The 15,789-nt window shown below is 34.5% G+C and overlaps 1 protein-coding gene across 5 annotated transcripts in view; it reads right to left on the bottom strand.

The window, feature by feature from the left end:
- The window catches only part of INTS9 (integrator complex subunit 9), a 128,412-nt gene that overhangs the window by 43,402 nt on the left and 69,221 nt on the right, over window positions 1-15,789 (bottom strand). For all 5 annotated transcript variants that reach the window (XM_031950915.1, XM_031950918.1, XM_031950914.1 and 2 more), the window contains 3 exons: window positions 13,234-13,345; window positions 8,625-8,805; window positions 4,528-4,588 (listed from right to left, as the gene is read on the bottom strand). In XM_031950915.1, coding sequence (XP_031806775.1) covers window positions 4,528-4,588; window positions 8,625-8,805; window positions 13,234-13,345 — 354 coding nt within the window. The remainder of the gene's footprint in view (window positions 1-4,527; window positions 4,589-8,624; window positions 8,806-13,233; window positions 13,346-15,789) is intronic.

Here is a 15,789-nt window from a genome sequence, read left to right as displayed (position 1 = left end):
TGCGCTCTGTTTCGCAACTAGTGGTTGTAAAACCTCACATTGGTATTTACTGATCAATTACAGTAAGTATAATTTCCACTGAATATGAATTCAATCTTCCCCGGAAAGAAATGAGCAACTTTTGATGTTTGATAATATGGAAGAATGTGGCTAAATATGAACAACCAAGTGGGTGCAAATATCATAAGGGGACTAGTACTCCATGCTGCACAAACTTGCTTTTGTTTCTGCATTGCATCTTTTGAAGAATCTAGTATTTGGTATGTGAGACACCAGTTCACATTTTGGGCTGAATAGAGGCTTGTTCTCATTTTCCTAGCTCGTCTGAGATATATGGCAACAGACATAGCTATTGGAAAAGGCCTCTTTAATGTACACTTGACATGTAACATCCCACTCCCTCAACAGCAAATTATACAAATCTCATTAACCAAGTCAAACACACTACATGACCACGTGGCTGACAAGTAAATGAAATTGTTAGTTTGTTACAGTCACTGAAATACTATACTTCACCTAGTCTCAATGTGAGAGGATTGCAGCAACACATTAATTTCAATTAGATTAATGTATGTTACGTGGGGAGTAATAATACAGTAATCTTTAGCTACGAAGGACAACAGAATCAAGTTTTCTTCTTTTAAGGCATAATGAGGCTCTTTTAGGTTCCACACAGCACTTTATTTTGTAAATCCTTAATGTACTCCTCAAGTAAAACTGTATTATAGAAATATATAGTTTTTTTCTAATCCTATTAGATTGCTTACCTAAATTTTTTATCTCCCCTGGTACCTAGTACAATAGTCTGGTATAGTTGGTCCATAATAACTATTTATTGAATAAATAATGCTGTTAAATGATTCTTAAAATATTTTTTATTAAGGGGTAAACTATTTCTATTCAGTCTTTTTTTTAAAATCAAAAAAGCTAACACTACTTTCTAGCTAGGATACCTAATCCATGATCTTAGGTTTGTGCATTTGCCAACTATTTTTGTCCTTTGAAGTCACTAAGGAATAACACTATATATAAATGAAATAAAGAGTTTCAACCAATTGTTGGGTTTTCATTCCCTGCTTCCTAAGCTCTACTAAATGCTGAACAAAATCTGAAAGTTGGTTTGGAGCTTAGGTCATTTAACTCCTGTCAGTGACACAAATCTCTTTAATAATATCTTTTACAAATGAATAGTGCGAATTGAATGCTTTCAATGATAGCCAGCTAAATCAGTTTCTGCAGTTTTGGTCATTATAAACTTCTTTCTTAGACTGAGCTGAAATAGTTTAAATTCTGGAGTAATATGCATGTCTATTCTTTTCCAGATGACTTGAATATATGTATATTTCAATGAACCTGTGATTTCCATCTAATGGGCGATAAATATTTATACCTTCTCATTTTGTATGACTTTTGTTTATATCTTTCCATAGAGCCTAACAATAGGTCCATAAAATGTGTTAGGGCCATAATTTAGGCTCTTAGAGAGAACTCAGTGATACAACAGATAAAGTGCTGGACCTAGAATAAGGAAATTTTATGTTCAAATTCAGTCTTAGATACATCTTAGCTGGATGATCTGTGTGTCTTAGTTTTTTCATCTATAAAATGGAGATGATAATAATAGATTTAACTCCCAAGGTTGTTATGAAGATAAAATAACATTTGCAAAGTCCTTTGTAAACCTTAAAGCACTATATAAATGTTAAATATTATTATCATCAATAACACTCCTTGAAATCATTCCTTACTATCTCTTTCCACACAGCAGTTGTTCCAAAATTTCTATATTCTTCTTAAACCTATACTGCTCAATCCTAGGTAAGGACTTTACCTTTTAGTTTTAATTGAGAAAATCAAAGCCCTCATCATGAGCTCTCTCTTTCTTTACTCCCGTCTCTGAAATGGTGATCCTGACCCTGACCAAGGACAACTCCTCCACACAAAGCATTGATTCCATTCTCTCCCATGTTAACATACTCATCAAGTACAACACAATCAAACCTCCTTTTTCTCTAGATTTCTCAATTTCTCCCTAACTACTAGTTCCTTCCCTGCTACATGTAAACACATCAAAATCTCTCCATTAATTTTTTTCCCCTGGTTTTACTCTTTTTTTTTTTTTTTTTAAATAGCTTCTTATTTACAAGTTATATGCATGGGTAATTTTACAGCACTGACAAATGCCAAACCTTTTGTTCCTTTTCCCCTCCTTTCCCCCACCCCCTCCCCCAGATGGCAGGTTAAAATCTCTCTATTCTTATAAAAAAAAAAAATTATTAGATCCTACCATCCTTGCTAGCTATTGTTTTTTCTATATCTTTCCTCCATTTCTTAGCCAAACTCCTAAAAATAACTGGTCTCTCCATTGGTTCTAATGATTTCTTAATGACCAAATCTGCCTTTTCCCCCCTAAAATCTTTGTCCTTTTTGAACTATTGGCAACATTTGACAGTAGGGACCATACTTTCCTCCTAAATATTCTTCCTTTCTAGGTTTCTGAAGCATTGCTTTGTTCACATCCTCTTCTATCTATCCAACTGTGTCTCCTTAATTTCCAGTCCTGAATCATCATACAAGTCAGAACAACTAACTATGTATCTCTAAGCTCTGATCTTGGGCCTTTTCTCTCTATAGTCTTTCAGGTGATGACCTTAGCAGTTCCTATGGTTCAATTATCTTCTCTGGGCAAATAACTTCAAATCAATCTATCGATTCCTATTATCTTTCTCAATCTGGACATTTCAAACTGGATCTCCTAAAGAAAGATGCCTATTTCCATTGGCTAATCTGCAACATTGATTCTTTAGAGAATGTGGTATTTCATGATAAATAGCTATATAGCATTTTTGGAAAAATATTACTATTAGATTTTTTTATTTGTTTGAAAGAAGCCTGAGGTCACTGAAAGGACAGAATAATTTTCTAAATTCAATCCAGCCTGCTCTTTTCCTATTTAATTCAAAGTCAATTTTCTTTTCAAACAAAATAATTATAATAGTTGTCTAAGACTGTCCAGCTTACTACTTCTTAACTATTTGAATACAGGGCTCATGTCTCTCCTAAGATTCTTTTAGGTTAAATAGTCCTATTTTCTTCAATTGTTTTTCATATATTGCCCCCTTCCCCCCAAAAAAAAGAGCACTTCTCTCCTCCATACTTTTATTAGCCCTGCCTATACTTGTCTTATGGACTTTTATTCTAATCTGTATTCCTGTTTTTTATATATAGATCTTATTTCACCTACTGGATGACACACTCTTGAGAGAGGGAACTGTGTCTTTTGTATCATTGTCTCCTGCAATGCATAAAAGAGTGGTTGTTCAATATATGTTTGTGGAATGAAAGAATGAAAACGATATGCTTCCCAAATACTTCTCTATCCTGGTTATGCTAGTTTACCAATATTCTTCTGACAAGCCTGATAATAAAAGTTATCAGGACATCAAAGGGAGTCTTTTAATCTAGTCACTATGCTTTGATAATAGCTGCTCCACTTTTCTATTTATAAAATGCAACAAAAATTATATAAAACGAGTAATAAAGACTGGTTTCAAATATATTTGGAAAAATATGTAGGTAGAAGAAATTATCAACCACACTAAGATATAGCGATTTACATCTGTAAGTTGTATTTTATATTTTGATCTGTTAGAAACTTTCACATTTAAGGTACTGAAAACTACTATACAATTTTTAATACTATATGTTTTCTGGATATCATTTTATAAATTCAATGCATGCCAGGCCTGGAAAAAGAAAAATCTGCTTAAAAGAAAAAATCTGCTTAAGAGATACCATTTACCACAGGAAATATCAGGTGGCTGTAGGGGAAATATTCTTAGTTCATTGAAAACAGTAATTTGATGGGATACCCTGAGTAGGATTAGAACTCTTTGAGTTTTATGAATAGAATTAAACAATCTTAAATGTAACTCTCAATGGTCTGAAAATGGAATGAATTAATGGGAAAGAATAGTCAACCATTAAGACTAGGACAATATATATATATATATATATATATATATATATATATATATATATATATATTAGAATTATAACATCTCATTTCAATTCAATTCAACAAACATCTGTAAAGTTCTGACTATATACAAACATATGCTGAGGGTTGGGGATATAAATGATAAAAGGGAAAAGATCTCTGCTCTCAAAAAGCTCTCATTCTAAGGGGAAACAGCGCCACCTTCCCCACCAGAAAGTAAATAGGAGGCAATCTGCAGAGGAAGTAAGCATTATTAACAAGAACAGAAAGTTTTATGGGGGTGACATTGGGAGGAACCTCAACAGAAGTTATAGATCCTGGCAAGCAGAAATGAGGAGGGAGTGCATCCCAAATATATTAAAATTAATAGAAGTTTAATTATAATACTTTACAGAAAACACAGAAAAATCCATAGAAATTCTTTCACGCTATAATTTTCATCTGGTTTATTGCCATTTCTACCCACACCTAATTATCTACCCTCCATTTCCTTCCAACCCTGCCTTATTAAATCCTTATTATCTTACCTCTGCATGAGGAAAGGGAGGTTCTGGGAGATACACCTTGGTCTGTTTGTTGTGACAAAGCCTTTTAAAGAAGAAAAAAATGAGTTATATGTCAGTGTAATAGGTAAGACATTCTTTTGGTACTAGTTGCCACCTACTGGTGACACTTCAGACAAGAAATTTTGCACTGTTTAACAAACGTTTTCTTCACAGTGAATCCTACTAATCTACAAAGGCATGCTACAGATACTGAGAATAAAGTTTTTTGAATCTTTTTTTTTTTTTAAATAATATGCTTTAAAAATGATTCTCAAAAATAGGCTGCTTTGATAACAAAGTTTAAAAATAGTTTCTTAATGTGTTGTATTATGTAACGTTATTAATAAATGTTTGTTAACTTAAATAAGCAGTTATTCTGGCCAAAGCAAAATGGAAGATGCAGACTCAGGGAATAAATCCAACCAACAGTCTTTCCTCTTTTATCAACATTATTAATCTGCTTTCATTTTGCAGAAAGCACTATTTCATCAAAATAAAAATTGATTCCTCAAGCCAGATTTTTAAAGACACTTTGAAGGACTAAGGTTATCTGAATTTTTTCTTTGTATTTTAAAAGATAAACCTGAACAGATTTGTCACTAGTGCTCATCTGGATACTGATTCTAAGAAATATAGCAAAACACTATTAATGGGACATCCAAAAATTCTAGTGACTATTATCTTTGGGGAAGGAGTTTTTAACATGCAAATAAGTGTAATATTTTTAGCCTAAGAAGTAAAAGAAGTTAAGAAGTAGTTGTAGTAGCTTGATCTATACAGGCTAGTGTGAAGTAGACAGATCAATGAATGTGGAGTCACAAGATCTGAATTCAAATCCTGTCTGGGACACATTAACTATGTGATTTTGTATAAGTCAAAACCTCAGTTTTCTTACTTGAGAACCTATTTTTGTAGTGTCATTGCTAGGAAAAGTTTTGCAGACCTAAAATTTCCATATAAATATGAATTATTATTATTGTTAGGAAAGATGTTCTATTAAGTTCATAAATAAGCAGAACGGTGAGAATGCTATGTGGTCACTGATGATTTGATTCATCCACAATATCTCCTTTCCTTTCTCACTTGCTTTCTGATATATATTATTTTCATCAAATATTTCTTAAGTATATCTAGTATATAAAGTGCTATGTTAGATGATGAGAGAGATGAAATAAATAAGATAAATAAAGCATTGTTCTTGTTCTTAATGAGTTAACAATCTAGTGCTTCTATTGGCACTCCAAAACATATAGGGATCTGCAGGGAATATAGTACAATTTTATTCAAGACTTAGAGAGTTTCAAGGGAAAGAGACCAAGTATTGGTGGTTCTCTCTGGAGATAAATGAAAGAACTACCTCTGCCTTGAAGCATCAGCATAGATAAAAAATTCATTAGCTGGACGAGACAAAAGTTGCCACAAATTCATGAGAATTAAAAAAAAAAGAAGGCTTTATGAAGGGCAAATGAATGGAGATCATCAGTGACTTCTCAAGTGTCTTCCAGGTATAAATCAATGATCCTAAGAAGCCCTAATGCTCTATTCTCATGCCATTATTTGGCTAAGACTACCATTATTAGTTAGCATTTAAACAGCATTTGAAAGTTCATAAAGTTCTTTGCAAACTCATTACAACTCTGGGAAGTTAGATGTCATTATTATCCCCCGCTTATAGATGAGGAAACTAAGGCACACATAGGTTAAATGATGTGTTCAGAGTCAGAGCTTGTAAAGGTGTCTGAAGCAGGATTTGAACTCTGCAAAAAGCATAATGAATGAAATCAACGTCCAAAGAGAAAAATCAATTACATTAAGAAGATGACAAATTTTATCAGCCTCATATAGGAAGAACCTCTTAGAAGGAAGGGCCAAAAGTTCAAATCTTAAAAATTGCCGAAAAAGAAAAGGTATGCACATTCAAGAATAAACTATGCAATTATAGTAACTGAACAAGTTGGCTGAATCCAGTTCTCTACATAGCAGCAGAATAAAAGGAAAAAGCAGAAAAAGGGAAATTAGGCCAGGAAACCAAAGACTAATATAAAGAAAAAACCATGACTACATAGTAGCAAGATTACAAATGGCAAATTACAAATTACAAAGGACTGTAAAGGCAATGAAACTATTAGATGGAAGAAACAATAAACAACTAAATTATATTTTTGAGAAGAATCAGAGAAAACTGCATTAATAGAGGGATAAATAGAGGGAAAACTAACAAGAAAAGTAAAATAAGAGGATTAAGTTCAATGAGTCTTCCATCTGTTTTAAGATCTAAGCTTGTAGAAAGACAAAGGCTTTTGGTATCTTCTTTTTCAGAAAAAAAGGAAAACAGGTCTCAATAGTGACAAATGGATAGAAAGAGCCAACATAATCAGAAAAGGTCACAATTGTCAATTATACCTATATATCCATTTTTAAAAATGGTATCTATGGTTTGGTAAATAGTACGTGCAAATTGAAGCTGCAGCAAATCTTCATGGCAATGCTTTATTATACAAGGGAAATTTTTCCACCATGCAAGGATAATTCCATATATGTACACATGACACACTGGACCTCTAGTCCTGAGCATGGTTTAATCTATCTCACTCACTGACTGGTAAATATCAATAAATGACCCCAGGTAAGTAAAATGTATCATGGTTAAAAAAGGTTGTGTTAACCAACACAATAATTTGTTAGAATTTTTCTGTAAAATAATAATAAATGTTCTGGATTTTTTTTCCAAGCAGGAAGTTTAGCTTTTCCTTTTTCAGAAAATGAGATGATGTACAGAAATTAAAATAATTTTTACAACAAATTCCAGCAATATTTATCATTTAAAAAATAAACCTTTTTTTTTTGTCTCACAAAAGCAGCAGCAACAGATGAGTTGCTCTGTCTTTAATATTATAAGATCATAGACTTAGAGCTGAAAGGGACTTTGGAGTAAGCTAGTATGATCCTCTTATTTTACTGAAGGGGAGGTGAAACAAGATTTTCTGGGGGCAGAAACAAAGTTTGAACTGAGGCATTCTTACTACAAAGGTGTTATTCTTTCTAGGCAACCAAGTTACTCTGTTTTCTTCTAATTTTCCTCTTTCTGTCTTCATCTCTATGTGTATCTGCCTTTACTATCATCACTGTATCCTATTCTCTTTCTTCCTTCATTTTTCTTCATGATTCAAAAAAAATCCAACAATTTAAGTATATATTTTTTACTTTTAATAGCATTCTTGAAAAGCATTAATTTTCCCATTCTCAAAAGGAAGAAGAGTAAAACACTTTGTATTTAAAAAAAAAAAAAACCCATCTCTAAATCGCTTGTTTGTTTCTACAAAGATATATTTTCCCCAGCATCTGGATGTTACAAGTTCCAAGCAACATGAAAAAGCCTATTTATGGTTGACAGTGATGATCCTACCATCTTTAGAGAAAACATTAACACTGCTTTTTATTTAGGTGTCTTTTAATATAATTTTTCAGGTTATTAACTCTAAGTTCCCTACAGCTATAAATGAATTTAAATGTGAGACTTGTCTGGGGGTGACTGAAGATTCAGCCACTACTGGTCAAATGTTAACATGGTTGTTTGAAATGTCAGACAAGAATCTTTTAAGCACTTGCCCTCAAGGGAATGGCCTGAGTGTCAAATTAATACCACACATTTGCCCGAGAGAAACTGATGTAATGGGCTGAAACTCGAGTTGATGCACCGAGGTCCCAAGCACATGAGGCTAAATAGTAATTGGACCATACTCTATTAATATATATGCTTGGAGAAAAAATGGCCCCACCCACTCTTTGTGCACATCCTGATGTATTGTATAGGAAATGATGATTTTGGTGGATGGAGGCAGAGGGGCAGAGAGAGAGAAGCGGAAAGAGACTGCTGGCTGGCATCTTGTTGCAGCTACTCACATTGCTAATCCCCCTTCACCTCCGATCCTTCTTCACCTCTACTGAGAATAAAGACTGAAGATTTTCCCTTAACCTGAATTGCTGAATCCAGCTGATTTTTAAAATACGCGGTCATCACACTATTCTCCATAACAGACAGGTACTACCCCATGATGAGGATGAATATTGATACATACCATTCAGCAAAAATCTGGGCAAACTCAAGGGAGCTGTTGGCAACAGGAGAGATGAAGTAGAAGGGGACATTGGAAAGACCAGCTGAGTCTATATATTGATAGAGGCATTCCAAGAGGTCATAGATCACTCCAGATGGGTAACAGGGGATCAACACATTACCACCATTCCGTACTGTCAGAGCTAGAAGGAAAAAAGGCAGGAGGAAATATAAGTAGGAAAACAAAGGTATATTTTAGAAAAGGGGCAGTGTGAAAACTTTCTAAGTGATACTCATCCTTTTTTTGTTTTATCTGATTTTCATTTTATTGTTTCACTTCATTTTCTCTAACAACTTCCTACTTCTTATGCAACAGTCAATTCTCTTCTGCTCTTCATAATTCTTTGCCAAGCTCATCAGGCTTAATTTCCTCATCTCCCATCACTTTCTCCTCTTTTCATTCAACTATATTCAAAGATGGCAACCCACAAATATTCCACTGGCCAGCATCCATAAATGTTCCACTTCCATAGTCATGGACTCTCAAATTCTTGTCATTTCATCTTTCCCTCTGCCTTGCAACCCCGAAGCCTGTTCTTTGCCCTTGTCACAACCCCCAATCCCACTACCTCTTAAATTCTTCAGGTCAAAAACCCTATACTGGACAGACATTCCTCCCTTCTCCATTTTGATTCCTTGGAGAATTAATTCAACTATACACTGTCCTTTTTTCCAGAGTCCCTTATATCCCTAATACTATGTCTGATTTTTATCTTGCCAAATTTCAGGCTTGATTACTTTGAAATCCATTGCCTTTATTCCTGCTAATATATTATTGAATGAAGTTGGAGAAAAATCGTAAAAATTATACTGACTTGGTCCATTACAAATTTATGTTATACAAGCTCAACCAGGACCTTGTTACTACAAGGTAATCCTTTTTACACCTCCCTAAATGACTCACTATCTTAAACCATGGAAGTTTTCCCAAATCTCTTCATCCCTCCTCAAACTTCTCATGCCTCTCCTTCCCCACACCCTATCAGTTGAGGCTACCTGCTAAGAGTTCCTTCTCCCCTTCTTATCATATCTCCTCCATTACTCACACCTCAAATGATAAAGTGGCCCTTCTTCTTGCCAAGGTCTACACACACAAATGACTTCCACTCTACACATATTTTCCAGCAGATTGTTGATGCCATTATCCCCACTGCCACTTATCTTCAATTACTCCCCATCTACTGGTTTCTTCCTTATTACCTACAAACGTCATCTCTCCCCTAGCCTCAAAAGTCCCCCTTCATTTGTTCTTTCTCTCCTAAAACTTCCCTTCTTCCTAACTTTCATATGATTGGTAAGGGTACCATCACTCTTCTAGTCATCCAGGGTCACAATTTAGAGGTCACCTTGACTACTGACTCTCATAGCCCCCATATCCAATGGGTGGTGAAGTTCTGTCAGTTTTACCTTCCTTGCATCTCTCCTTATAATTCCCTTTCTCTCACAATGCTAACTGTCCAAGTCCTAATCATCTCATTCCTGAATTGCTACAACAGCTTGGTCTCTGTGCTTAAAATCTCCCTCCACTCATTCTATCTACTACTCACAACTGATTATCTTAAAGCAAAGTTCTGTCTGTATTATTCTCCCTACATTCTACCTTTAATAAACTTCAGTGGCTCCTTCTTACTTTCAAGAGGAAATGTAAAAGCCTCTGTTTGAGGTTTAAAGACCTTCTTAATCTGGTTCCTCCTATCTTATTCACCCTCAGGTATACTGTGATCCAGAGATATTGATTTCCTTACTGTTGTTCTGGCTGTCTCTCATGCCTGTAATAATACTCTCTTCTCTGCCTCCTGGTTTCCCTGTATCCTTAAGTTCCAGCTATAATGCTAGCCTCTACAAGAAGTCTTCTATAATTTCTGTTAATGCTAGTATCTTCCCTCTGATTAGTTTTGATTTATCCTATATATAAAATTTGTTTGTATAGTTGTTCAAATGTTTTTTCTCCCATTAAGACTGTAAGCTCCTTGGGAACAGGAACTGTCTTTTGCCTTTCTTTGTATCTCCAGTGCTTACATAGTGCCTAGGATGTAATAAATGCTTATTGATTAATTTGGCACTATCCAATTTATAACTTTGGCCATTACTCTCAAACACAGCCATCTGTTCTAGCTAGGCTGATCTCTTCAATGTCCACATGTTATCCTACATACATTCCCAACTTTGGTCATGCTTCTTAAATGGAACACTTTTTCTTTTCTCTTTTGTCTATAGGGATAGACAGTATGTTGTAATAGTATGGTATAGTGGGAACAACACTGAACTTGGAGTGAAGAGATCTAGTTTCAAATTCTTGCTTTGTAAACCTTAAAGTCATAACTAAATGTAAATAATTATTATTCCCTATACTAGAAGACAATTCTTTTTTTTTTTATTTCAACCTTTTCTGAACTGCTACAGAATCTGCTTAAAATATTAAAAAAATTTCAAATTTGGAAATATCATCTGAGGAAAGTGAGATCCCAAGGAGTTAGTTACCTTGTTCTAGATAAGAGGGAAGTTGATTACATCCAGCTCAGAGTTTGTACTCTGCCTGGTGATGACCTTTATGATTTTAAATATACATATCTTCAACTGGACAATATACTTTCTCATCCATTTACTTTTTCTTTTCTTTCTTTTCTTTTTTTTCTTTAAGATTTTTAAATTCCATAGAGTCATAATAGGTACTCAAGAAAGTCTTAATTAATTATACTAACTTTTATTCAACTAAGTCACATACAAGAGTCTACTTTTTTTCCCCCTGAGGTTAAGTGACTTGCCCAGGGTCACACTGGTAGGAAGTGTTAAGTGTCAAATCTGAGGTCAAATTTGAATTCAGGTCTTCCTGACCTGAATGCTTTATCCATTGCGCCACCTAGATACCCCTACAAGATTCTAATTTAAAGTAGAATATAAAATAGTCAAATCAATCTCCCTTCACTGGGGTTAAAAGGTTAATTTATAGTTGAAAATGTACCATAGATTTTGAACTAGAAGGAACCTTAGGGGTTTCTAAATTTATTGATGAGGAAATTGAGATATGGAGAACTTAAGTAACTGTCTTAGGGTAAAGCTGCACTCTGATTCTTACTTCACATTTTGTAGATATGTATGGCTAAGAGGTACATGGTCACTAGTGATTAGAAGGATTAACTAGAATTCTGGAAAGCACTGTTAGCCAAGCAAATGTGAAAGAATTTTGTTTCCAATTTCCTTCCTAGCGATAATACCAATAAGTTCCCATGGATAAAGTAGTTAGACTGCTTTCCTTTCTGGAAAACAATCTAATTACTATCTGTATCAGATAATAGATTTTGTAGTTTGGTTGATGTCACTATTACAAAAAAAAAAACAACAACAAAAAACACCTATCAAATTCCTTCTGGGTAGTAAATACAATGTAATGCTCTATTGGTTATTTAAACTACACATACATATACTCACACACAGATGTCCACAAACACAAACACCCACAATTAAAAAAAAACAAACAAATACTTTAACCATACCATTGTTATGATTTCACATCTAATATGATTCCACATAGGCTATTGTTTGCTAAAGTCCTACTGAATGGATCTCTCATTTCTTACTTTCTACATTCCCCAAATCTAATTTTAAAAGCCTATCATAAGAATATTTAATAATTCTTAATTATTTAACAAATGGACAAACAATGGCAGAATTTATTATTGAAAATGCTAAAAATTCTACCTCCTAATCCATGTCTGGACCAGGAACTTGGGATGGTGGGAAAATGAAGGCTAGAGTATGGAATTATGTAGAATGGATAAATATCTTTTCCAAACTAAATGGACATGATGCAGGAAATACTGGGCTGAGAGAAAGAGGTTAATCATAGAGGTATGCTGCTTCCAGTTCAGCCCCTCATAATTCCTTATCCAGAGAAGCAACTCCTGAGTAGCAGGGCTCAGTCATCACCACCAATTAACAAATAAATGCTACCCAGAGAACAGCAAATCAGCTCAGCTGAAGCAGTGAGGCTTCCTGAGAATTATGAAGCACCCTCAGAGATATATGTCTTTTTTTTTTTTGAGATATATGTCAAAGAAGTCAAACTACCATTATTTTTACAACTACCATCTTCCCCTCTATCTTGATAGGGACAGGCCAGGTTATTGAAACAAAAGCCTTGGGAATAACAATGCTTCCAGTTCAGTGCCTTCAGATATCATCTGGGGAAGTAGCCTCTGTGGAGATGTAGCCTGGCAGCTGCTCTTATGGGGATCTTAACCATAGCTACTGAAGACCCAGAACACAAAAGTTCTTGTCATCAAAAGCCTTGGAAGTACCAAAAGGTTCAACATCTCATGATTTTATTAAAGAAGAAGCATTAACATCTGCTTTACATAAAAAGCATGTGCTCTTTCCAAATGACTTGGAGCCAAACCCTTCCACATGTGCTGTCATTACAATGGGAGCTCTTGAAGAGCAGGATCTCTTGCACATTTTTATTCATATCCTGAGTGTTCAGGAAACAATAAGAGTTTAATAAATGGTTCATATAGTCATTCTTTTAAGTATTTAAAAATATCTATTCTGGGATTTTTTTCATGGCTACATACCCAAATTGCTGCAAAATTCTCCTACCATGCCATCAGGATTTGCTGTGGGGATCTGGGTGAGTCCTGTCAGAATGAGAACATCACTGTTTTTGAGAGAAGTTTGGTCCATGGGCTGAAAGAGACCAAAGAAAAATAAGGAATTTTTTACATGCAAAAAGCAGCAGAAAGAGAAAGGAAAGCTATGTTAGAGATAAGAGATTCCAATAAAAGAGCAACAGCTTCTAATTCTCAGGCCTGCTTTATTGGTATTGAAGGAAAATGATGACCTAGTGCAAATAAGACTTCTCTATGAAAATGTAAATGTCAAAGAGGAGGAGGACGTCCTTTTCCTTTGCCCGTTTTTTTTCCTATCTCAGGACCACTGCTTCTCCACTTCTTTCCACCTCTTTCAAAGCCTTTCAATGTCTTCTCTACTGGCTAACTTCTTTCACATTTTCCATCTCTGTGTTTTATATTTGTTGTTTCCAAGGCCTTGGAATTATCTCTTTTCCTTCCATTAGTCCCTTAAAATCTCTTGTATTTTTCAGTGCTCAACTCAAGGGCCACCCATATGAATTTCTTTATTCTACTCCCAATTCAATGTATTTATTTCATATTTCCTTATATGCACCACAAGCTGAAGGAAGGAACTGTTTCATTTTAGTCTTTTTATACTTGGTATTTAGCACAGTGCCGTATGCCTGTGAAACTCCTTAAGAATAGTTTACACCAGTCACTTTATAATCAAATCCAATGGCTTTTTCTCAGTATTCATCTTTCTTGCTCCTTCTATCACATTTGATAGTCTTGATAATGTCCTTCCCTTTAAATCTTTCTCTTTCCATGTTTTGTTGTGCTCTATTTTCCTGGGTTTTTGCTTACCATCTTTTTATAAAGTTATTATGACAGACTTTGTCAAATGCTTTGATAACACAAGCTGACCCTTCGAAAGAATGATTTTCTCCTCATCTTCTATCATTATATGAATGCCTGAAAAGGGGAGTAAATTCTTTAAGTGTTAAAATCAGGGTGTCCAGAGTTCCTGTGTATGTGATTTGAGGTAAATGGTAGTGACTGAGTGTTATCTGTCATGGTAGGTAAGAAGCCAAACTCCAATAGGGAGGCCAACTGTAGGAATGGAGATCACTCCCAGTATAATATGACTGGTTCTCTTGGGTTCTACTGAAGTGGAGTTCTCTAGATAGGGTTTTGAAATGACCATATTGGAACCTTGTTTGGGTAAGACTAATATGTATATATATATAAATGAACCTATTTCCAAATAAGGGTCAGTAAATATATATATATATATATATATATATATATATATATATATATATATATTTCCACATCATCCAGAGAAGGAAAAGAAGGCATAGAGATGGCGTAAGCGGCAAATAAACAGGAATGACAACATTAAATGTCTTGTCATGATAGGAAACATATGACAAAAAGCAAACTTGAAACTGAAAAGAACATTAACCTTCCCAGTTTTAGTCTGTAATATTTTCTTCCTACAAAAGTTAAATGTCTGCAAGCAACAAATCAACAGGTAGATGCTAATACAGCAATAAAAATAATACTTTTTTGGATAGTGATGACATATATGATTAAGTCAAATCAGCTGATTTCTAATGTTAATATTAAAAAGAGATTAAAAAAAAAAAAGACTTTTAATGCTACTTTCCAAACGAAACTGTTACCTCAAATTCTCTACTTTAGCACCAAAAAGCTGGAGATGACTAATAAAACAGACCTAAAGAAATAGATTTTTAAGGGGGCAGCCAGGTGGCGTAGTGTATAGAACACCAACCCTGAAGTTAGGAGGACCTGAGTTCAAATCTAGCAGCAGACACTTAATACTTCCTAGCTGTGTGAACCTGGGCAAGTCACTTAACCCCAAGTGCCTCAGCAAAAAAAAAAAAGAAAAAGAAAAAGAAAAAGAAATTTAGATTTTTAGAGTTACCAGCATAGAGGTGATAGGTGAAGTCATGGAATATTCTTGAGAAATTATACAAAGGCATATGAGTATAAGCCCTCTTGTAATGCCCCTAGTTGGGGAGGAAAAAAGCTTGAATTGGAGGGTACTCTGAAAAAATACAATGGGGTATCATGACCATATCATGACCACTCACCAAGAGCTTCACATAAGAATATTTTATGCAAATACTTAAATGAAAAGGAAAATCTTGTTTTAAATGCAGGATCTACTATATAAAATTATTCTATAAATCTAATAGTTCACTATCACATTTGTCAATAAAAAAACGATCAACCCCGAAACATTGAGGTACTGTTAAGGATATTGTAGAAAGTACAATACTTGTCCATGTTCTCCCTTACAATTACCATGGGAAGTCTATCTAAGATAGTACAAGTTTTCCTAATTTTCTTCTGCTATTACATAGATATTAGTGGAATATTTTGGCTATCTGCTTGCCTTCCTTCATCTTCTAGCTTGGGCAAGACTGATTTGTAATTTTACAAATGGATATATTTCCATAGATGAATTGTTATGCAGAAACTATTTTCCCATTTTTTTCAATTTACAGTAACTTCTCTTCTCTAATCCATTTT

Source organism: Sarcophilus harrisii, chromosome 2 (assembly GCF_902635505.1).
Source record: "Sarcophilus harrisii chromosome 2, mSarHar1.11, whole genome shotgun sequence".
Taxonomy (NCBI): domain Eukaryota; kingdom Metazoa; phylum Chordata; class Mammalia; order Dasyuromorphia; family Dasyuridae; genus Sarcophilus; species Sarcophilus harrisii.
This window is presented reverse-complemented; position numbering and strand designations above follow the sequence as displayed.